The following is a 24,637-nucleotide window of genomic DNA, read 5'->3' on the forward strand; positions in this document are numbered from 1 at the left end:
TGGGCAGGCTTTTCAAAGAGGAAATAAATTGGTCATGATCTACCTAAGAAGTAGTGGAATGGGCTTTGAATTTAAGCCTATGTGAGGGTTGTTTCTTTTTTTTTTTTAATAACATTTTGTTGGCTTCCTAATGTCTTATTTTCAAGCACTTAAGATTTTTTTCAGAGTAGTAATAAAGTTGACTGTTTAGAAGGGATTCTTCATATATTTATGAATATTTTACTTTGTGAAAAATGATACGTGTTTATGACCTAGCCAATGAATAAATAATTGCTTCAAATTATAATAATATTAGAAATTTTAAGTAAGGTTTTGACTTTTGATAACTTTAGTTTAGAAGTTTTCTTTTAGAAATTAATTTAGTTACTAAGTATTCATATATAATTTTGCATACTGATGGCACATTTTTGGATTTTACATTTTTTCCTAAGCTAAAAATATCTTAATTGTTTTTTTTTTAATTTTATTTTATTTTTAAACTTTACATAACTGTATTAGTTTTGCCAAATATCAAAATGAATCCGCCACAGGTATACATGTGTTCCCCATCCTGAACCCTCCTCCCAAATTGTTTTGTTCTATAAAATTAGGGAAGTGCTTATTATAAAAAATATTTTCAGAGAACACAGAGTAGTATAAAGAGGAATGTAAAAATCATTTGTAATTCCATTATCCAGAGATCATCACTGTTACCAGTTTAGCTATGCCTTTCAAGATTTTCTCTATGCATTCATTATGTGTGTTGTATCTATGTGATTTTTTTAAAATCTAAAATCATATTTCAGTAAAACAAAAAAAAGACAATTTTACCAAGATGCACCACACTCTTTGATCATCTTACTTGATGAGTGAATTGGCAATTTGGATGACTTTTTTCCATTCTCACTTAGCTGTATTGTATTAGTATAGTTGATCAGCACAGGATGTACTTAATCACTTACTGAGCTAACACCTTCTCAAATGTATTTATGTAGTAACCAATGAAGCTGTTTTCTTTAGCAGAGTCTTTATACATTTCTTTGGGAGTAGTACTCTTGCCTGGAAAATCCCATGGACGGAGGAGCCTGGTGGGCTGCAGTCCATGGGGTCGCGAAGAGTTGGACACGACTGAGCGACTTCACTTTCACTTTTCACTTTGCTGCATTGGAGGAGGAAATGGCAACCCACTCCAGTGTTCTTGCCTGGAGAATCCCAGGGACGGGGGAGCCTGGTGGGCTGTTGTCTATGGGGTCGCACAGAGTTGGACGTGAGTAAAGTGACTTAGCATGGTGAATATATAATTTTTTTTTTCATACTGGGACATGTTTGAGAATGAAAGGGACATTACAAGTATTTAAAGTTTAAAAAAAATTTTTTTGCCATCAAAAAAAAATTTTATTTTTATTATACTGAAGTGTAATATAGATCAGTAAAATAGTTCTGTTTTCAAAAATAAAAGTTTATAAAATACTTGTTTTATAGTACAACAAAATAAAGTCTTTACTCAGATACACAGATGACACCACCCTTATGGCAGAAAGCAAAGAAGAACTAAAGAGCCTTTTGATGAAAGTGAAAGAGGAGAGTGAAAAAGTTGGCTTAGAACTTAACATTCAAAAAACTAAGATCATGGCATTCAGTCCCATCACTTCATGGCAAATAGTTGGGGAAACAATGGAAACAGTGACAGACTTTATTTTTCGGGGCTCCAAAATCACTGCAGGTGGTGACTGCAGCCATGAAATTAAAAGATGCTTGCTCCTTGGAAGAAAAGCTATGACCAACCTAGACAGCATATTAAAAAGCAGAGACATTACCTTGCAGACAAAGGTCAAAGCTATGGTTTTTTCAGTAGTCATGTATGGCTATGAGAGTTGGACCATAAAGAAAGCTGAGTTCTGAAGAATTGATGCTTTTGAACTGTGGGGTTGGAGAAGACTCTTGAGAGTCCCTTGGACTGCAAGGAGATCCAACCAGTCCATCCTAAAGGAAATCAGTTCTGAATAGTCATTGGAAGAACTGATGCTGAAGCTGAAACTCCAATACCTTGGCCACCTGATGTGAAGAACTGACTCAAGACCCTGATGCTGGGCAAGATTGAAGGCAGGAGGAGAAGGAGAGGACAGAGGATGAGATGGTTGGATGGTATCACCAACTCGATGGCCATGAGTTTGAGCAAACTCCTGGAGTTGGTGATGGACAGGGAAGCCTGGCGTGCTGCAGTCCGTGGGGTCACAAAGAGTTGGACATGACTCAGTGTCTGAACTGAACTGACACTGATTATGAGAATATTTAGAAACAAAAACAGGATAGTTATTCTGGGTAATAGTCATATATTTTGCCAGCTTCTTAGACGTATCTGTCTCTAATATGTTGTTACAAACAGATATGTAATCATTATTCTACATGTTTCTTTAAATTTAGATGCTATAAAATCGTACTCTCCTATTTCATTTCATTCCAGTACAGAATATAAATTTATATAGTTAAAAATAGGAAGACTTTTGATGGAACTTCTAGAATTCATTACTTTAATTAAATCTCATGTTCTGTTTGAACTCATTCAATTTGTTTGGTACTTAATATTGCTTTTGAGGGATGTTTCAGTGCCTTGGCAAATTTTCTTTCTAATAATTGGTATTTTCTAAAAGCTTCAATAGCTGAATTTTTTTTTTTATCTTTTTTCATTGAACTTTAGTCTTTGATTAAGATTTCCCACTGATTTTGAACAATATGCAACCAATCATTAGAGGACTTGGCTTCAAAAAGATTCAGTAGTGAGACACTTAGGTTGGGTTTATAAAGTCAGTCTTTGAAAGATTCCAGCCTTTAAAATCTGATGACAGGTTGCAAGTAGGGAACACGTATTTCCATGTTTAAGTATATTTTTGTTTTGTTTTCAATACCATTTTTATCCTTAAAATTTTAACTGTGGATATATGTAAACATTTGTAAGTTTTGGCATTTGCAGCTAACTCATTAATACTGATGCCACTAGAGTGCCATGATAAATTGAAGTAGCCTCAGAAGTTTTATCCAAATTATCTATCCATTTTCTAGAGAAATTTTAGTACGTAATTTTGTATTAAACATATAATTTCTTCTCTTTAGCTCATTGTTCTTAAAAGGATTTATCGGGTGATAATAAAGATTGTCAAGCAACAAAATAAACAGTTCTAGAATTATACCATACAACAAATGACAAAACCACCTCGAGGTTTGAGACTGTTGTCTCCTCACACATACTTCATTTGCACCTCACCTGTAGTTTCTCACTTACTTTGCTGGCTAGTGGCCTGGTGCATGTTGCAGGTCATTGCACATCTCACTGTACCGACTGTGTCAGCAGGAGCACCAGCATCAAATATTTCTTCTACTGTCTCAAAAGGATGTAAAGAGTTAGCTGTCCATGGTTGCTTGTGTCTGAGGATACTTTTCACTGTCTTCTGTATGGTGTCCCTGGAAAGGTGTTATGTTTTATCTCTAAAGAGTCAGGGGAAAGGTGGAATTATCACTGGTCCTTTTTATGATTTCATCACTTGTTCAAGTGGTTAGAACACTTACACACTGTTAGCTTGGCCAGAAAATAGATGAATACAGTAGAGGTGTTCTAAATTCATCTTGGTTTATTTTAATGTAGTGATTAATGAAAAATACTTCATTCAAGGAAGTGAAAACCCTGAGACAGGTGGTAAACCACATGGGATGTTGAGACAAGAGATTGTACTGTCCTGAGCAAACCAGGGCATTTGAGAAACAGCTTGGTAATGTGAAAGAGTATGGAACTTAGAGTAGGACAGATCTGCATTTAAGTCCAGGCTCTGCCATTTAAAAGCTTGGACAAGTAACCTCTCTGAAACTTGGTGTGTTAGGGTTCTCAGAGAAACAGAACTAGTAGGACAGACACTCACACTGACCAGTTAATTTTAAAGAATTGACTCATGTCTTTGTGGAGGCTGGCAAGTCCTAAATCTGCAGGGCCTCTTGGAGACTGAGGGGAGAGTTGATGTTGCAGTTGAGTCTGAAGGTGATCTCAAGGCAGAATTACTTCTTCCTTTGGGGAGATCAGTCTTCTCTCTTAGGACTTTCAACTGCTTGGATGAGACCTCCCCACATTTCAGAGGATAATCTGCTTTATGGCTTTAAATGTTAATCACATCTAAAAAAAATACCTTTACAGTAACATGTAGACTGGTATTTGACCAAACAATGGGGTACTCTTGCCTCACCAAATTGACAAGTAAAACTAACTTTCACACAACGTTTCTTTATTTACTTACTGGGAAGATAATATATGACTCACAAGGATTAAGTGTGGTAGTATTTATAAAGCACTTAGTATAATGTGTTCTCAGAATGGGCACTGAGTACATGTTGGTCTTAATCTAGTTTTGTGCCCGTTAAGACTATAGGCCCAACTTTGATGCTTGAATATCTTTTCCTCTGTTTATCTTTGTATTTCTTCTAAGCTTCTCTCCTGTCTCTTCATCTGCTTAATAAATCCTGTCAAATCTGTCTTAAAAACTTTTTCTTCAAACCAAGCCCTTCTTTTTCACCATTGCCGGTGTTTAGGTCCTCTACAGGGCCATTACAATTTTGTCCTAAGTAACCTTCTGCATGCCATCCTACTTTCCCTCTTCACATACAAATAATCACTTAGTTAATTAGTGTTAACTAGTATTAGGTGCTTGAGCGTGTCCTCTTTTCCATCGTTATTTTCTTTACTTTTACCATGGGAGGTGAAGCCCTTCATCACTTGTCTTCTGTAACAGCGGTCCCTAACCTTTTTGGCAGCAGGGACCAGTTTCATGGAAGACAATTTTTCCATGGACTGGGGAGTTGGGTGGAGGGGGACAGTTTCGGGATGATTCAAGTACATTATATTTACTGTGAACTTTATTATTATTACATTGTGTTATATAATAAAGTAATAATACATCTCACCATAACGCTGAATTAGAAGCACCCTTGAGCTTATTTTCCTGCTACTAGAGTGATTATAAATACAGATGAAATTTTGCCCCCTTGCCTGCCCCTCACCACCTACTGTGCAGCCTAGGTTGTAATAGGCCAAGGACCAGAATGTGGTTGGGGACCCCTTATAATCTTATCTCTAATCCTTATCACCATTTAGAACTCCTTAGTAGTCTCGACAAATGTAACTGAGATTTCTGTTGATTGCATTTATCCCTTTGTGTAGAATCACCGTCTCCCCTGTTCCCCTATACCTCAGATTTCTGCACTGGTGTCACCCTCATGAAACCTTCCTGTATTTCCTTCCCAATTCCAGAACACTCTTAAACACATTCATGTACAAGTGAACCTGAGCCTTCAAATATTGATACTCCTCAGCTGCCTTTCAGATGAGATAATATATCTGTCCATCAGCTGACCAAGGAACCGTTTAGACTGTATTATGAATTGAATGGACTTCCCAGGTGGTGCAGTGGTAAAGAATCTGCCTGCCAGTACAAAAGACGTAGGTTCCATCCCTGGGTTGGGAAGATCCCCTGGAGGAGGAAATGGCAATCCACTCCAGTATTCTTGCCTGGAAAATTCCATGGACGGAGGAGCATGGTGGGCACAGTCCATGGAGTTGCAAAGAGTTGGACATCACTGAGTGAGCCACACATACATGTGAATTGAACACCACTCCCTGCCTACAAGCACTTCAGATCTAATATTAATATTTTTTTGTTCATTAGTTTGTATATTCACTTGATTACTTTATTGAAGTGCTTTTTTGTGTTCATCGGTACTTTGGGGACTTGGGTAGAGGATGAACTCTTAAGGTTTTGGGCTTCTCAGTTGCTCTTTAACCAAATCATTTCACCATAATTTGTTAAATATTGAGTTTCTGAGTAAAATTTTACAAGAGGAAAAGAGTTCTGATATCAAAAACAGTTTTAAAATTCCTGTTTTGTTTCTTGTCTACCTAATTCTTGGTAATCTACATGGCTGCCTTTATTTACTCTTCCTTCCGCCCAAAAGAAACAAAATTGAATTTTTTGAAATCATAGATATATTAATTGTATTTATCTTTATTTCATGTATCTGTTGAATGAATGTAATTATATTAATACAAGTCATTGAATAGCATTTAATTTCTAATTATTTATTTATTTTAGTTGTCAAGTGGAAATCCTCTTTATGAAAAATACTATAGACAGGTAAGATGATTGTTTCTTATAGAATATACTTTCAACTCCTGATTGTATTCAGCCTGCTGAATAAATTTGACATTTCTTGTTTTCATTTTCTTGTGCTTTAATCTCCTGCTTTGATTAATGTGTTTAACAAGTTTTCAGAAAATTAAGGAAAGATAATTAAGCCCAAACACTTGTCTTAAATATCTATCTTAAAAATCCATGTAGCATTAGATATATTCATCCAGATACAAACATCCGAATTAATTTATAAGTTATTTAGACATGACTTTTATGTTATTTTAAAGACGTTTTAAAGTTTAATTTTCATCAAGTTGAAGCCCTAGCACTCATATAAATATAAAATGAACATGTATCAAAGATTTTTCTTCAACTCATTAATTATTGAGAGAACCACTGAGATGTAAAAATGGGAATATGAGTTACAGAGATTTATATTGTCCATCAGAGAAAATTAATTTCATTGGTATGGATAGGAATCATTTGCATTGCTATCAGTTTTATATAATTTAACCTCTGCCCCTGCAGAGTATAAAATAAAAAGCTTAGTTCATAGAAGTCTAAGGTGCAAACCATAGATCAGATAATCTTCTGAAAGCATAGACAGTATTATTTGCCCATTTCCAAATATCAAATCATTTTTCTTTATAATTTCTTCACCTTCTGATCATGATTACTGAAAAGGCTGATCTCATTATATTTGATCCTATTGTCTACATAATTGCAGCAAGTTTTAATGAACCACTATAGGTCTTCTTGTGTGACTTGCAAGCCTAAAGCTGTATACTTACTATTTAACAACTTCTAAGGTCAGGTAATAAGTTTCTGCTTAAAGCCTTTGTTATATTCTTCTATTTTGAGATTAAGATCCAAATATTTCACATGCAGTGCATGTAAATTTACCTCATCTTGGGATTTCCCATATCTGCTAAGGTTCCTGGCCTTCTGAGTAACCTTGCTTTAGTGCTTGAGACACTTGGGATCTTACAAACCATGTAGCAGGCTGGTCTTCTTGTGGCGGCCTGGTAGACTTTGGCTCTACGTAAAGTCAGTCCCTGATGCTTAATAGCGTCTTGTTCTATCTGAATGAAAGAGAATCATTTCAAGTATGGCCTTCCTTTTGTACCATTGGTTTACTCAACTATATCCTGATAAAAAGGAGAACAAATTATTATTTAGCTTATAACTATAGGGCCATAAAAGATAAGGACATTCATTAAAGGTTTTTGATTTCTGAAGGGTCAGTGCGAATCAGATACCATTGAAAAGTATTTCATTCAGATTACCAAAGCAGCACCTGCTAAATTGAGGGATAATTTACTAAGAAAGGGCTTTTCCACGTAACCATTAGAAAATAGAATAGTAAAAATAATACCAGCAGTATTGCATGTAAAAAATCATAATTGAGTTTTCCATAACACTTCATTCAGCTCTGTGTAATTAATTTGTGTTCTCCTGCATCTTGGGTTAGGAGTTTGCTTTCATGAGATATATCTGCTTCCAGTATGCAGAGTCCTGGAATTTTGACTTGGTCTATCAGTATAGTCTGAAAGTTGTCTAAGTGATGTCAGCCTAGAAGTCTTTACCCAAAAGTCTATGTTTTAAAGTGTTAATAGTTCAGAGTATGTGGTATTGTTCTTTCCATGAGGCTCTGAGACTCTTCCTTTGTTGAAGAGGTGCCCTGTAGCTTATGGCAGAGCCTTTAGGCAGACATAAACTGGCTGTAGATGACAAAGACTGAATGGCTATGTTTAATTATTATAGTAGCCAAAAGAATGGAAGATAGTAAAAATGTTTACTGGAAATGCATAAGTATTTTCTTCAGAGTTTGATCAGTGTTTCCCCTCAGTGCCTCTGTTTTTGGGCTATCTGGGGAGAGAGATGTTTCTTCTCCAACCCTTGTCAGAGAGTAGGCAAAGAAAAGGAGTTGTGGAGAATTCTAGAGGCTGATTTCCTAACCTTTTTTGTTCTTCTTTGTTACCCAAAATGTGGATTGGGCAATTCTTTTCTGTTTGCTGAGTGCCTGATTTATCCCATGTTCTAGCACTTGAAAGAAAGGATTTCTCTTTTGCTTCTTTGCCGGGTTTGGTCTGTCTGGAATGCTTTGTATATGTTTTAGTAAACTTAATCTTTTAACTAAAGTGGAAAAGCAGCCAGCTCACAAATATCCTAGTATCATGTTACTCTTCCCATGATGTTTTAAAATTTACTTTTCATTTTTTACAAATAGAACTTTAGGAAATCTCTACAGAAGTGAGAGTCGTTTTTTTTTTTTTTTTTTGAACTGTTTTTCTGTTCTTGGTGACCTCATTCTGTCTTAAAGGAAAGTCCCCATCAGTTAAAATGATGTGTTTCCCTTAATGTACTTTAGGAACTTAGCAGTTTTTTAAATGTTACATAAAGTTTATAATAGAATCACTGCTAGTTTTAGTACTGATATTGCTTTGATTTTTTAAAAAGTGTTGCAGTTTCTTAAGAGTAAGTATAAAAGCAGAAGTTAATTATTTAAAGATATTAAAAAAAAAAAAAACCACCAGATAACTGTGCAGCTATTCACATTTATCAGAAGACCTCTCCAGAAATTATTGCTCTTTTCCTGTATTGCCATTCAAGTTTATTGGAATTTAAATGGCACCTATAGAAGACTTGGAATTAGAAAATATATGTTAATATTATGACTCCACTAATTTGTTCTACATCTTCTGAGCTTCAGGGTTTTTTTGTTCCCTGACCAGGCATTGAACCCAGGCCCCAGAAATGAAAGTGCCAAGTCCTAGCCACTGGTTCGCCAGGGAATTCCCCAAGCTACAGTTTTATCATTTGTGTAATGGACATGATAAAAAACACATTGTAGACAGACAGTGCTCTCTAGATGGTACTCTTCTCATATGGGTCTCCAATATTACATTATACCTGATGCGAATATTACACCTGATGCGAAGAACTGACTCATTTGAAAGGACCCTGATGCTGGGAAAGATTGAAAGTGGAAGGAAGGGGATGACAGAGGTTGAAATGGTTGGATGGCATCACTGACTCAATGGACATGAGTTTGAGTAAACTGCGGGGGTTGGTGATGGACAGGGAGGCCTGGCGTGCTGCAGTCCATGGGGTCTCAAAGAGTCAGACACAACTGAGTGACTGAACTGAACTGAACTGAGTATTACATGGCCTTTGTTAGTGAGAGGATTCCTGCTCTCTTTTTTAAAAACTCACTTCTCAAATCATAGGGAGGAATGCAGGTAAATAATCATAATTTTGTCTTTATGTTTTTTGTCAGCTTATGGTTTATATTTTTTCAGGTTGATACGGGCAATACTGGAAGGGTATTGGCTTCTGATGCTGCTGTATTCCTAAAAAAATCAGGACTTCCAGACCTGGTACTTGGAAAGGTAGTATTTGTTCATTGTATCCATAACTAGATATAATGAATATTTATTAGTGTAGATAAATTGGATAAAATTCAAAAGACATCTCGAGAAACTTAAAACTGAGTCATGAAAGCAGTTACAGTAATCCAATGGAGGGAATTTCTGGTGTAGTGATTTATCCTCTTGGAAAATATGGTGTTTTTCAGATTTTTAGAAAACAAATTACTTTTTAGTAGAATGAAATGAGGAAGTAATAGTACATTTGAGTGTTGTGGGGAGAAACAGTGCAGACTGGGAACCTTGCCACCCACTCAGAATTGGCTGTTTCCCTGCTTCCTCTATTAGAACTGTCTCTTAAATGTGTTAAATTTGTGGTAAATAGAGTAGGAGATGAGAGGCTTAGGAAAGAGCAGAAAGAGGTGGAAAGTCCCTCTCTTGGCTTGATGTCCTTATAAATCCTTATGTATGATATTGATATGTATTCAACCCTGAAAAATAATTGTTAATAATTTAATTATTCACAAATAAACATTAACTATTTCAGCTTACCCATAAGAAAGAATATCATCTTAATAAGGATCTAAAATCAAGGTAGCATATTCTAGTAGAAAGAGCATTGGACTTAGAACCTGGGTTAATAAAAAAGTCATTGGACTGAAAGTTAGAACCTGGGCTTCATTTCTTTTCCCTGATGTCTTGGATGTTTATGAGTAAGTCACTTAACCTCATTGGACCTTAATATCTTTGTGTAGGGTTACACTAAGTGATGGAGAAGGAAATGGCAACCCACTCCAGTGTTCTTGCCTGGAGAATCCCAGGGACAGGGGAGCCTGGTGGGCTTCTGTCTATGGGGTCACACAGGGTCGGACACGACTGTAGTGACTTAGCAGCAGTAGCAGCAACACTAAGTGATCGTCAAAGTTTCTTTCTGCTTTTAATTCTACAGTTCTTAAATCTGACTACCAAAGAGCATGAGGTTGTCAATTGCATGAATTTTATTTATCTGTAAGATGATTTTTGTTTTAAATATAGATTGACACTTTTCTTTTCTTCTAAATTTCAGATCTGGGATTTAGCTGACACAGATGGGAAAGGTATCCTGAACAAACAAGTAAGATTCAGAGACTGACATGAGCAATTTTTGAGTGATTCAGAATAAAAAATAGCCAGCAGTTTTTTTGTATTTTTAAACTAAAAATTCATTTTTGCAAAATTAGGGTTTTGCAAGGACAAGTGTTATAATAAGGAAAATACTTTCAATCACTAGACATTAAAGTACCTAATTCCCAAAGATTAGAGTTTGGTGATGTTCGTTCTCCTGGAGTGTCAGTTTGGGCTGTTATAGCAAAATACCACAAACAGCAAAAATTTATTGCTCACAGTTCTGGAGGCTGGAAGTCTGAGATAAATTGCCAGCATGATTCTAGTGAGAACTTTCTTCTAGATTGCAGACTTTTTCTTTATCCTTACATGGCAGAATGTGCTAGTTATTTCTTTAAACCCTCTTTTGTAAAGCACTAGGCCCATTTATAAGGGCCCTATCCTAATGGTCTAAGTACTTCCCAGAGGCTCTGCCATTGTTTTGGGGAGTTTAGCTTTCAATATATGGATTTTGGCGGATACATTCAAATAATAACATGGGATTTATTTTTCTTATTCAGGGAGACTTTGCTCTTTGTATCTTACTAAGTTTCTTATGTGTTCAGGGTTATAAATAAAAGTGGCTTTTATTATTTATGTGTTAAGATGGTATTGCCTTGTATGTTTGAAGGGAAGCTCTTGGCTAATCAAATCTAAGTATGGTATATTCTGGTCTAGATTTTATTGCTAACATATAAACCAAAAAATGGTTTACAGGCCAGAAGTCAGTCTTGGGCCAGAGCTATGTGAAAGTGGTTGTGGGTATTAGACACCATTAGAGTACTTTAAAGTTTCACTTGTTGGAGATAGATTTCAGAGTTCTACAGGATTAAATTCAAAGCTTGCTACATGCTGATACATTGGCTGAGCACTACTACTCAAAGTTAATTCCCCCTATAGGGATAACTGAAGCTGACTGAGAAAAAGGATGGAAAAGTTAGATGAGGGGTCAGAATACCCAGTCTCTTATTTAAGATTCCAAGGCTAGATTGTGGTCCTCATTGGACCCCCTGGCCAGAAGAGCCGATTTGGTGCCTTGGAGACATTGGAAAACTAAATTCATGTGAGCATCCAGGGTGCTCTAGACTTAGTCAGCAGATTATTTGTTGAGTACCTATTTTGAGCCAGGCTTTGGAGATACAGAAGTAAATGTGATGGAATGTGATCCCTGTCTTCAGGAACTTAACAGTAAAATAAATTCTTCATTGCTACTCCTAGTCTTGGGATGTTTAGTTTGAGTTGCCTTTGTTATATCCAGGTGGCGGGATTTATGGATCTGCAGTTAAACTTTGATGTTTGCATTGAAGGAATAGATTTTTGAATTAACATATGAAATTAAGGACATAAACCAATACTTACTGAGTTTCTATGAGCCAAAAATAATAGTGCTTTCTTCCTATAGTGTGGTTTTAAATTTTGTTCCTTACAGTACATTGTAAGGAATTAGCCCCCCTTTTAAAGAGGTGTTTTTTGTTTTTTTTTTTTAAACTTGCCTAAGGCCTCATAGGGCTTCCCTGGTGGCTCAGCTGTTAAAGAAGCCGCCTGCAATGCAGGAGACCTGGGTTCGATCCCTAGGTCGGGAAGATCCCGTGGAGAAGGGAATGACTACCCACTCCAGTATTCTAGCCTAGAGAATTCCATGGACTGTATAGTCCATGGAGTCACAAAGTTGGACACGACTGAGCGACTTTCATTTCATTTCATTTCATTTCAAGGCCTCATAACAAGTAGTAGAACTAGAATTCAGTGCAGTATCATTTCACTTCAGAGCCCGTCCATATTATCTGGGATGTGGACTTGATTATCTAAGAGAATTGAATCTCATGCAGAATGACAAGAGAAAAAGGGTTATATAGAGTTCAGCATTTCAAGGATGGGAGGAGACAAGGCTCCAACAGAAGATACTTGGAAGGTCAGAGAGGAATTTGGACAGCTTTATGAAATGAAGCTGTGCTGGTAGAGGAGAGCTTCAGGAAGGATCATACTGTCCAGGCTGCCAAAAGAACAAGTAGGTTGAGGTTTTTTTCTTTTTTCTGAGAGTCTATTGTATTTTGTAGCTATGAATTTGTGACAGTTGTTTCTCTGGCTAATGGTGGGAGTTGAAGTCAAATGGCATAGAAGCTTGTGCGGTGAATGAATAGAGAAGGGGAGATCTTGAAATAGCATTTTTTCAAGATATTTATTAGTGAAGATGAAGTACTGTATGAACAGACAACCTGCAAGTTTCTATGAGTAGGTTATGAATTGAGTAAGGAAGTTGTAGGTGAGAACAGGAGATTTGAGAATCAGCAGCTGTACCTAGAGTATTGACAAATTGTAAGTAATCATGACTGGAGTAAAAAGTTTTTGTTATGCCTATTCTGAGACTTGATTTTAACTGAGAACAGCTGAAAACAAGGTGCTTCAGTGTCTTCCCACTTACTAATTAAATTTTGAACTAAGGCTTCAAATGCCAAAAATCCAAGGACTTTTGGGAGAGATTTGTAAGTGTTTTGAAGTCAAGCACTTATATAATTGTTTCAGATGTTGCATAGTTATTCTTTGTAGCTTTTCTGGAATAACAGTGACTGAATCATTTGAATGATTGTTCTAGTGTCAAAATTTATAATCTTAAATCCAGATATGACTTTTGATAACCTTTTATTTATTTTCTTCTAGGTGTTATTTTCTTCTAGACTCTTTTCTAAGATTCTTTTTCTTAAGTGATAAAAATATTTCTTACCATCATTAAATATTCTTTGAAACATGATTATTAATCTTGGTATATTTCCCATCCCATGTGTATATCAGTTTATTTTCTCATTTATATTAATATTTTTTGCTGTTTATTATATCAGGAATATCTTTGTACATAGAGCTCTTGTATTTAGAGCAAGTGTTTTTTAAAGCAAGTGTGCTGTTATATTCACTGAGACATAAAAATTTTGGAGTAGTTGTGAATTGTTTTATATTTTAAGATTGAAGATATATGTGTAGATAGATGGATGGATGGATGAATGGGTAGATGGATAATGCTCTTAACAGTCATACTTTTCTTTCTCAGGAATTCTTTGTTGCTTTGCGTCTTGTGGCATGTGCCCAGAATGGATTGGAGGTTTCACTAAGTAGTTTGAACCTGGCTGTTCCTCCACCAAGATTTGTAAGAAATGCTTTTAAATTTAAATTGTATTTTAAAAACTGATACCATGTGATTAGAAAGTAGTATTTCCTTGCTTCTGTTTACTTTTATTTATTTAACTTCCTATTGATATGCTTTTAGCTTGTTTCCAGTCTTTTATTATTTAAAAATTGCTGCAATAAATAGAAACCTTGAATCTGTCACTTTGCGTGTGCAGAAATATATGTATAAATTCTCAGATGTGGAATTGGTGTTTCAAAGTTTGTGCATTGTAATTTTCACTTACAATAACTTGTCTTCCATAGTGGTGGTTTTAGTTCATAGTCCCACCAGCAGTTGGTTGAGTGTACTTTTTCTAGCTTACTGTTGTCAAACTTTTGTTTCTTGTAAATTTGGTAGGTGACCAGTGGAATGTAAGTATAGTCTTAATTTTATCCTTTTGGTTTTATGAAGTGAAGTTGAGTAGTTTTTCTCATGCTTATGAGCCATTTACATTGTCTTTATGTGAAATGTCTGTTAATAACGTCTGCCTATTTTTCTTTGGTTGTTGGTCTTATTGAATTCAAGAGGCTTTTCATATATTAGGGAAACAGTTATTTGTCTATATGAATTGCAGATATTTTTTCCCATTTTGCTATTTGTCTTTTGACTTTGTGGTAATTTGTTTTCCCATAAAGAAGATATTGTATTTAATGTAAATGGATTAGTTGAATTTAAGGTTTTTGTGGTTTCTTTGTTCACATTGACATTAATCCTGATGTAAGGTGTGTATGGATTCAAATTTATATTTCTTCAAGATGACTACCATGTTTATTGAATAGTCTTTTCCATACTGATTTGAAATGCCACCTCAATCATGACATTCTCATATGTATTTATTTTTTCTGTGTTTTTCTGTTTATATCCATTGATCTGTTTATCTGTATGTTGATCTCACATTGTTTCAGTGATCATATTTGATAATTTATATCTGATAGGGCTAGTCCTCTCCACCTTACTGCTTTTTTCACAAGTTTCATAGCTCTTCTTGTTTTTAAAATTCAGTATTTTAAAAGTATTTGGTCTAAGTATAATGAATTTAACTTCAGTTTTGAGAATTTCTATACTTCTGAGTTTAATTGTGGAGTCAGAGGGTTAATTTAGGGATTTGTTGCCTAACTATATACTATTAGTAAACATTTTCAAATATAGCCATCTCTACAAGCAAATAAACATAATAACTTGGACATGCTATTGGTAGGTTCCTGTACTTGAGACTTAGAAATCTTAAGTTGTGCTTGTCCCTGTCTGCTTTCCTTAAATATTGTGGGGAAAAGTCATCAGTTAACAGGGCCATAAATATTTTTGTTACGTTCAGATAACTGTGTCTTCATTTTATTTTGATTTCAGGTGTAATAGGATTTATTCTATAAGACTTAACATGTTTTAGTTAGTGCTCCACAGTCATTTATGCAGCTAACACAGCTAATTCAGTTTTTGTTTCATTTGTACTTCAGTGAAAGCCTGAGTTAATGTTAAATAGTGTCCTTTGTGTATTGAGATCCAGCATTTTGTCTGAGTGTTTAAATCCAAACATGATTTCCTCTTCATTTTTTATTGAAATGAGGATTTCAGCCCTTCGTGTGCTATATTTTCCTTTTTAGCATGATACCAGTAGTCCTTTGCTAATCAGTGGAACCTCTGCAGCTGAGCTCCCATGGGCTGTAAAAGTAAGTAAACTTTTTGACTATTCTTTTATCACACTTTGCTTCTTACGTACATAATCCTCTCTCCCTTCTTTCAAAATGTATCGCAGGGTGCTTTAGACTTTCATTTTTTACTGTGGAGGAAATGCTGGTACTAGAAATTGCTTGAGTCATGTTATTCTCTGTCAGTCATTTTTTGACTGTATTGGCTTAATCTCCTTTCTTTTGTAGTGTAAACTAAAAATGGTGATGTCATAATCTGGTATTAACTAAGATATTTGATGAATACGTAGTTTACCCCACTGGTATTATTTCTTATTTGAAAAGTTCTGCCTAACTAAATATTCTCTTTATGACTCTAAAACAATTCTTTAAGAAATCTTTTTCTGAAATGGGTATTTTGCCTTATAGTTATTTAGAAACACCGAAATGGTTATAGCTATCTTACCAGGTTTTAAAAATTGTAATTTTAAAATAGAATATAGCAGATAAAATAATCTGTAATAAATGTATAGCTTTGTCAGAAAACCATTTTGGTTTGTATGCCTTGTGTGCTAGTCTGTAAGGATCTGTTCTTGACTTGGCAAATCATGAATGATAGTTTTTATGTTATACAGATAATTTACAGGGATTTTAGGAAATACCTTATTATTGATATGAAAAAGATATCTTGCTTTGGAAAAAATGAGGGAAATGATGTTTATTTCTTTGGCAAGGATTTCTTTTTAAAAAAAATTGAGTTTGAAATGTAATTAATGCCAAGTTTAGAAAGTCATAGAATGTCACTAACAGCTGTTGGTTCTTGCAGAAGTTGTTGCTTTGCTTTGGGTCTGTTTGAGAGGGTTAGACTAGACGCTCTTCTCAAAGTCCTTCGATCCCTGAAATCTTTTGATTTTAAAATCCCTGATTTTAACTTAACAATAGAAAAGGTAAAGATGACGGTTCAGTTACAAAAGGAATGGAGAGAATTCTAACCTTTTGAGTGGAATAACTTTTAAATTACTATTTACTACATTATATTTGGATGAAAGTGAAATATGTTTTTTAAATGATCATTTTAAAAATGTTGCCTAGTCTTTGAGGACTTAATGTTTATAACTGCAGTTACGTTCCTTTCCCTCTTATTTAACTTGCAATCTTTTTTTATATTATAGCCTGAAGATAAGGCCAAATATGATGCAATTTTTGATAGTTTATGCCCAGTGAATGGATTTCTGTCTGGTGATAAAGTGAAACCAGTGTTGCTCAACTCTAAGTTACCTGTGGATATTCTTGGAAGAGTAAGATATTAAATTCTAAGTGTAACTTTTATGTATTTTAATTTTACTTGAAACTGGAACAGTTTAGCTCACTGCTAAAGAATACATAGATCCTATTTTGAAGTTGTAGTGTTATAGAATTTTTTGTGCTCTCACTTAAAACTATTGCCAATTTCTTTCTTTCTTTGGTTATTCCCTCTAAAATATGAGTGTTCGAAATTAGCTGTCATAATCCTCTAGGTAAGGCCTTTTGTCTTTGGGTAGTATGCTCTGACCTCCCAGTTCCTTGATTTAATTTCCAGAGACCATCAGTATTCTACATCTCCCTCTATTCCACGACTGTATCATGGGGCCTGGTTAAAGGAAGTTTCATCTCTGAAATCATAAATTCTACTCTCTAAAGAGAACTTCTTGGCTTTCTAGATTTCTTTCCTAGATATTTGCAAGACTAATTCTTTGATGTTATCAAGACTTTTATCAGTTCAGTTCAGTCGCTCAGTCGTGTCCAACTCTGCGACCCCATGAATCGCAGCATGCTAGGCCTCCCTGTTCATCACCAACTCCTGGAGTTCACCCAAACTCATGTCCATCGAGTCAGTGATGCCATCCAGCCATCTCATCCTCTGTTGTCCCCTTCCCCTCCTGCCCCCAATCCCTCCCAGCATCAGAGTCTTTTCCAATGAGTCAGCTCTTCGCATGAGGTGGCCAAAGTATTGGAGTTTCAGCTTTAGCATCAGTCTTTCCAATGAACACCCAGGACTGATGTCCTTTAGGATGGACTGGTTGGATCTCCTTGCAGTCCAAGGGACTCTCAAGAGTCTTCTCCAACACCACAGTTCAAAAGCATCAATTCTTCAGCACTCAGCTTTCTTCATAGTCCAACTCTCATATCCATACATGACCACTGGAAAAACCATAGCCTTGACTAGACGGACCTTTGTTGGCAAAGTAATATTTCTGCTTTTGAATATGCTGTCTAGTTTGGTCATAGCTTTCCCTCTAAGGAGTAGGATCAGACTCTTATTTTCTCTGTCCTTTGGCTTTACTTTTTCCTTCATCCATCTTGGATTCTTTTGGTTCACAGTTTCATGTCAGTATCCTTAGTTTCTTTGCCATGTTTTCTAATCTGCGTGATGAAAATCTAACCTTACATGAAGCTAATTATTTGCCTTCTCTCTGGTTGCATTTGGACTATTGAGAAAGTCTCGTAAGATTAGTATCCTCATAGTTTTGTGATCACCAGCCTCAGCTGGGCTTTCTGTACTATAGCCTCTCTTGTGCTGTTTGCATAGTGATTTCTTAATACCCCTCTTTATATTTTAGACCTTGTCTACTCTCTTTAAACCTCTAGTCTTTTCTTTAATTTCTTACTTAGACTAAGTAAGTAAATCATGGCTACACCATTTCTTAACTGTGTGACCTTGGGCAAATCATTAGAAAACCATGTCTCAGTTTTCTAATCTTTTAAAATTAGCTTGTTTTCTAGGGTTTCCCTGGTAGGTCAGATGGTAAAGAATCCACCTGCAGTGCAGGAGACCCTGGTTTGATTCCTGGGTTGGAAAGATCCCATGGAGAAGGGATAGGCTGCCTACTCCAGTATTCTTGGTCTTCCCAGGTGGCTCAGACAGTAAAGAATCTGCCTGCAATGAGGGAGACCTGGGTTTGATCCCTGAATTGGGAAGATCTCCTGGAGAAGGGAATGGCTACCCACTCCAGTATTCTTGCCTGAAGAATTCTGTGGACAGAGGAGCCTGGCAGCCTACAGTTCATGGGATCGCAAAGAGTCAGACATGACTGAGTGACTTTCGTATCACATCGTTCTGTTTATAGGGTACACAAGTTAAATGGGATAATGTATATAAAGTACCTAGCACAGAGCTTGGCACATACTCTTTGAATGTTAGCTGCCATGATGGTGACGATGACAACAACTTGTCATCACAATACCAGTAACTACTGGATCAGTGTTGTATAGTTTAGGTGCTAAACTAATTTTCTAATCTTGTTTTCTACTAATTATTTTTATACCATATGATCAGTATTAGATTTCTAAACTATAAATGTAATCTTGTTATTTTTTACTTAAAAGTTACCCTCTTAGGCAGCTTCCTATTGCATTTGGAATAAAGTCGAAACTTCAAGGCCCTCAGCGACCAAACACTTGCTTGTATTCACTCCTGTCTGTCATCAGTATACCTTCTCTTTCTGCCACAAATAAAATTTTGTTGACTAACTTAAATACCTTCATTTCAACAATTTAAAATAGTCTATAGCTGGTCTAAAGCTATGGAAGATAGTCTAGGTTTAGACCAAATATATCAGGACTTTAGGTTTATCGGGCTTCCCTGGTGGCTCAGATGGTAAAGCTTCTGCCCACAATGTGGGAGACCTGGGTTTGATCCCTGGGTTGGGAAGATCCCCTGGAGAAGGAAATGGCAACCCACTCCAGTATTCTTGCCTGGAGAATCCCATGGACAGAGGAGCCTGGTAGGCTACAGTCCATGGGGTTGCAAAGAGTTGGACATGACTGAGCAACTTCACTTTCTTTCTTTCTTTAAGGTTTATTTATTCTCTGTATGGTCTGGACATTAGTTGGCTAATGATTAATAATACAATGTTCATTGAATATGTATTTCAGTTGATTAGCGGTTCCTGTGTTATAGGAAAACAATAATGGACTTGGTTAGAAGTCTTCAGATTGAAGACTGATTCTGTTACTTAATAATAGTTACACGAGCCTATGTAAGTCATGTAGTCTCAGGTCTAAAATAGGTTTTATAGTACCACATGAAGTTGTTGCATGAAGTAACTGAGGTGATGTTTTTAAAAAAATGTAGTAGTTTAGTGCTCAGCTTTGTCCAACTCTTTGTGACCCCCATGGACTGTAGCACACCAGGCTTTCCTGTCCTTGACCATCTTCTGGAGCTTGCTCAAATTCGTGTCCATTGAACTGGTGATGCCATCCAACCATCTCATGTCTGTCGTCCCCTTCTCCTGCCCTCAGTCTTGCCCAGCATCAGGGTCTTTTCCAGTGAGTCAGCTCTTTGCATCAGGTGGCCAAAGTTTTGGAGCTTCAACTTCAGCATCAATCCTTTCGATGAATATTGAGGACTGAGTTCCTTTAGGATTAACCGGTTTGATGTCCTTGTGGTCCAAGGGATTCTCAAGAGTCTTCTCCAACACCACAGTTCAAGTATCAAAAGTTGTTTAAAATACTGTGTTACGTAGTTGTTTTCTTAGTTGAGAGGAGCAAAACATTTTCTTTAAAAATTTGCAAAGTGATTTCTGTTTAAAACTACTTGGTATTAAGAATTATGATTAATTTTTTTTTTTTACAGAAATTCTATTAGTGATGTAATAAGATGCCCAGCATAATTGAAATTTCTCAGAAAAACAGATTTTATAATGTTTAGGAAAAACTTTTTCCTCCAAATATATATTTGATATATACAATTAGCACATGAAATGATGTTAATCTTAACCAATTATTTTCTTTTTAAGGTTTGGGAATTGAGTGATATTGACCATGATGGAATGCTTGACAGAGATGAGTTTGCCGTTGTAAGTAACCTAATGCTTTTGAAATTTTAAACATCTTAATGGTTTTCTCAAGTGAAAATTTCCCATTTTTGTTTATCTTTAGAGGAAAACTACATTTCTCTTAAAATTAATGGTATGACTATTTTTATCTAGAATTTATAGTCAATAAATATTATTCAGCAAATGGGTAATGGAGAGGGAATGTTTTTGCCCTCTTTATTTTATTTGACTTTAAGATATGTAAGAATACATGCTTTGGATAATGCACTCTAAAGATGCTGAATATAATCTTTTGAATCTCAACTTGACCAGGCATCTTAGTGCCTACTTCTGCTGTGAAATGTCTTTAACTCCCAAATTTTCACATTTGTTACATTAAAGGAAAACATGAATAATACAATACTTTCACCTCATTTATGGAAGCAGAGAAAATTTAGACATCTTATCTGAAGATATATTATCCTTAGTAAATGGATACTTAATTCTTCAGAGAGCTGTTTTCATGTCTTCCTTAAGGGTTACATGAGATTCTGCTGTGAACTCATGAATGATAAATCTCTAATCCCCCTTTAATCTCTTATGTGGAAATTAGTCTTTTCAAATTTTCTCTCTTTATTTTGCTAAGAAATTGTTGTTTCTTTGACTTTCAGATTTGCCACAGAATTGCACTATTATTTATTCTCTTGGTTTGTGTTTGGGTGTCTTTCTCTTTCCAGATCTTATTTATTTTTGCTTTTTGTTTTTTGTTTAACTGAATTTTTGTGTAGCCTATTAATCTTGTAAAAAGAGCCGTCTTTTCTGGTAGTATCTTTAGGATTTTCTATGTATAGTATCATGTCATCTGCAAACAAGGACAGTTTTATTTCTTTTCCAATTTGAATTCCTTTTATTTCTTTTTCTTATTGCTATATTGAGTAAAAGTGATGAGAGTAGACATCCTTGTCTTGTTCCTGATTTTAGAGGAAATGCTTTCAGCATTTAATGTTATGTTACCTGTGAATTTGTCCTATATGGCCTTTATTATGTTGAGGTAGTTTCCTGCTATGCCCACTTTTTGGATAGGTTTTATTATAAATAGATGTTGAATTTTGTCAAGAGCTATTTTGGCATCTATGAGCTGGTCATACGTTTTTTTTTGTGTGTGTGTGTGGTTTCTTCATCTGGTTTTGGGCTTCCCTGGTGGCTCAGATGGTAAAGAATCCGCCTGCAATGCTGGAGACCTGGGTTCGATCTCCGAGTTGGGAATGTCCGCTGGGGGAGGGCTTGGTAACCCACTCCAGTATTGCCTGGAGAATCGCCATGGACTGAGGAGCCTGGCAGGTTACAGTCCATGGGGTCACAAAGAGTTGGACACGCCTGAGCAGCTAAGCACACAGCATCTGATTTTGGTATCAAGGTGATGGTGGCCTCATAGAATAACTTTAGATGTGTTCCTTCCTTTGCAATTTCTTTGAATAGTTTAAGAAGGATTGGTATTACTCTTTTCTGAATTGTTGGTAGAATTTACAGGTAGAACCTGTAAAGCTATCTGATCCTGAATTTTTATTTGAGAGTTTTTAAATCACAGATTCAAGTTCAGTACTTAAAATTGGTCTGTTCATATTTTCTATTTCTCCCTGGTTTAGTCTGGAGAGATTGTATTTTTCTAGTAGTTGGTCCATTTCTTCAAGGTTGTACATTTTATTGCCATATATTTGCTTGTATTGTCTTTTATGGAGCTTCAAGTCTCTTTCATTTATTTCTGCTTTGATCTTTATGATTTCTCTCCTCTTACTAACTTTGGGTTTAGTTTGTTCTTATTTCTCTAGTTGCTTTAGCTGTAACATTAGGTTGTTTATTTGAGATTTTTCTTGTTTCCTGAGGTAAGCTTGTGTTGCTATAGACTTCCTTCATAGAACTGCATTTGCTGCATTTGATAGGTTTTAGATCGTCATGTTTTCATTTTCATTTGTCTCTAGATATTTTATTTCCTCTTTGATTTCTTCAGGGACTCCTTGGTTGTTTAGTAACACTGTTTAGCTTCCATGTGTTTGTGGTTTTTGCAGTTTTCTCTTAGTTGATTTCTAATCTCATAGCATTGTGGTTGGAAAACATACTTGATACAATTGCAATTTTCTTAAATTTACTGAGGCTTACTTTATGGCTCAGCATGTGTTCTCTCCTGGAGAATGTTCCATGTGCACTTGAAAAGAACATGTATTCTGCTGCGTTCAGATGAAATGCTCTATTAATATTAGTTCAATCTGGTCTAATGGGCCATTTAAGGCCTGTATTTCCTTATTTATTTTTGTCTGGATGATCTGTCCATTGATGTAAGTAGGGTGTTAAAATTCCCTACCATTACTGTGTTATTGTCAATTTCTCCTTTTATGTCTGTTAACATTTACTATATATATTGACATGCCCCTATGTTGAGTGCATTTATATTTACAATTGTTGTATCTTCTTGATCCCTTGATCATTACATAGTGTCCTTTCTTGTCTCTTATAACAGTCTTTTTTTTTAAGTCTATTATATCTGATTTGAGTATTGGTACTGCAGCTTTCTTCTGATACCCATTTGCATGGAATACCTTTTTTTCATTCTCTCACTTTCAGTCTCTAGATCTGATACCCATTTGCATGGAATACCTTTTTTTCATTCTCTCACTTTCAGTCTCTAGATCTGAAGCGAATCTCTTATAGACAGCATATATATATGGGTCTTGTTTTTGTATCCATTCAGTCAGTCTGTGTCTTTTGGATGGAGCATTTAATCTATTTTCATTTAAGGTAATTATTGCTATGTATATTCTTATTGCTGTTTTTGTTAATTGTTTTGAATTTGTCTTTGTAGGTCTTTTTTCTTCCTTTCCTCTTTTGTTCACTTGTGATTTGATGACTTTCTTTAGTGTTGTGTTTGGATTCCTTTTTTTTTTGTTTGTGTATATGTATTACAGATTTTTTTGGTTTGCAGTTCCCATAAGGTTTTGATATAGCAGTCTATATATATTTCTATGATTGTTTTAAATTGCTGATCTCTTTAGTTCAAATGCATTTCAGATATCTTGCTCTTGTACTCTCATCACGATTTTTAGTTTAGATACCTTATTTGCGTGTGGATGATTTCCCACCTTTACTCTAGGTTTGCCTTTACCAGTGAGCTTTCCCATTTCGTAATTTTCTTGTTTCTCATTGTGGCCTTTTCTTTTCCACCTAGAGAAGTTCCTTTAGCATTTGCCATAATGCTGGTTTGGTGGTACTAAATTCTTTTTTGCTTTTGCTTGTCTGTAAAGCTTTTGATTTCTCCATCAAATCTGAACAAGAGCCTTGCTGAGCAGAGTATTCTTGGTTGTAGGCTTTTCCCTTTTATCTTTAAATGTATCATGCCACTCTCTTCTGTCTGTAAAGTTTCTGCTGAAAACTCAGCTGATAACTTTATGGAGATAACCTTGTATGTTATTTGTTGCTTTTCACTTGTTAGTTTTAATATTTTTTCTTTCTCTTTAATTTTTGTCAGTTTGATTACTATGTCCCAGCATGTTCCTCCTTGGGTTGATGCTGTATGGTACTTTCTGTGCTTCCTGGACTTGAGTGACTACTTCCTTTCCCATGTTAGGGGAGTTTTCAGCTATTATCTCTGTAAGTATTATCTTCTCAGGCCCTTTCTCTCTCTTCCTTCTGGTATCCCTATAATGCAAAGTTGCGGTGATTGACATTGTCCCAGAGGTTTCTTACACTGTCCTCGTTTCATTTCAGTCTTTTTTCTTTATTCTTTTCCATGGCAGTGATTTCCAGTACTCTTTCAGCTCTCTTATCCATTCTTCTGCCTCATTTATTCTTATATTGATTCCTTCTAGTTTATTTTTTATTTCAGTTGTTGTATTCTTCAACTATCTTTGGTTGTTCTTTATTTTTTCTAATTATTTATTAAAAACTTATTGTAACTTCTTGCTTTATGCTTGAATTCTTTTCCCAGGTTCTTGGATCATCTTTGCGATCATTACTCTGAACTCTCTCTTGGGTAGATTGCCTATCTCCATGTCACTTAGTTATTTTTATGGGGTTTTATCTTGTTCCTTTGTCTGGAACATAATCCTCTGCCATCTCCTTTTGTCTAAAGTTCTATTTGTATTTTTATGTATGTGGAAAGTTATTATGTTTCTTGACATTGGAGAAGTGGCCTTCTGTAGAGGATGTCCTCTGTGTACCAGCCGTATACTCCCCTCTCATCACAGTGGCCAGGAATCAGTTGGTCCCAGGGTAGGTTCTGACCTGTGTTTGCAGACTCAGTTGTGTAGGCTGTGGCACTGTATATTTCTTGCTTCTGGTGTTTGCCCCTGTTGGGTGAGGCTGGTCTAGCTTCCTAGTGGTTAGGGGCAGGTTTCTGCCCACTGAT

The 24,637-nt window shown here is 35.7% G+C and overlaps 1 protein-coding gene across 7 annotated transcripts in view; it reads left to right on the forward strand.

Annotated features, from left to right (window-relative positions):
• Positions 1-24,637, forward strand: part of EPS15 (epidermal growth factor receptor pathway substrate 15) — a 139,915-nt gene that overhangs the window by 24,994 nt on the left and 90,284 nt on the right. For all 7 annotated transcript variants that reach the window (XM_055585934.1, XM_055585938.1, XM_055585937.1 and 4 more), the window contains exons 2-8: positions 6,108-6,149; positions 9,449-9,538; positions 10,581-10,628; positions 13,701-13,796; positions 15,419-15,484; positions 16,615-16,740; positions 20,221-20,280. In XM_055585934.1, the coding sequence (XP_055441909.1) occupies positions 6,108-6,149; positions 9,449-9,538; positions 10,581-10,628; positions 13,701-13,796; positions 15,419-15,484; positions 16,615-16,740; positions 20,221-20,280 (528 nt within the window). The remainder of the gene's footprint in view (positions 1-6,107; positions 6,150-9,448; positions 9,539-10,580; positions 10,629-13,700; positions 13,797-15,418; positions 15,485-16,614; positions 16,741-20,220; positions 20,281-24,637) is intronic.

This window comes from Bubalus kerabau, chromosome 6 (assembly GCF_029407905.1).
Source record: "Bubalus kerabau isolate K-KA32 ecotype Philippines breed swamp buffalo chromosome 6, PCC_UOA_SB_1v2, whole genome shotgun sequence".
NCBI classification, from domain to species: domain Eukaryota; kingdom Metazoa; phylum Chordata; class Mammalia; order Artiodactyla; family Bovidae; genus Bubalus; species Bubalus kerabau.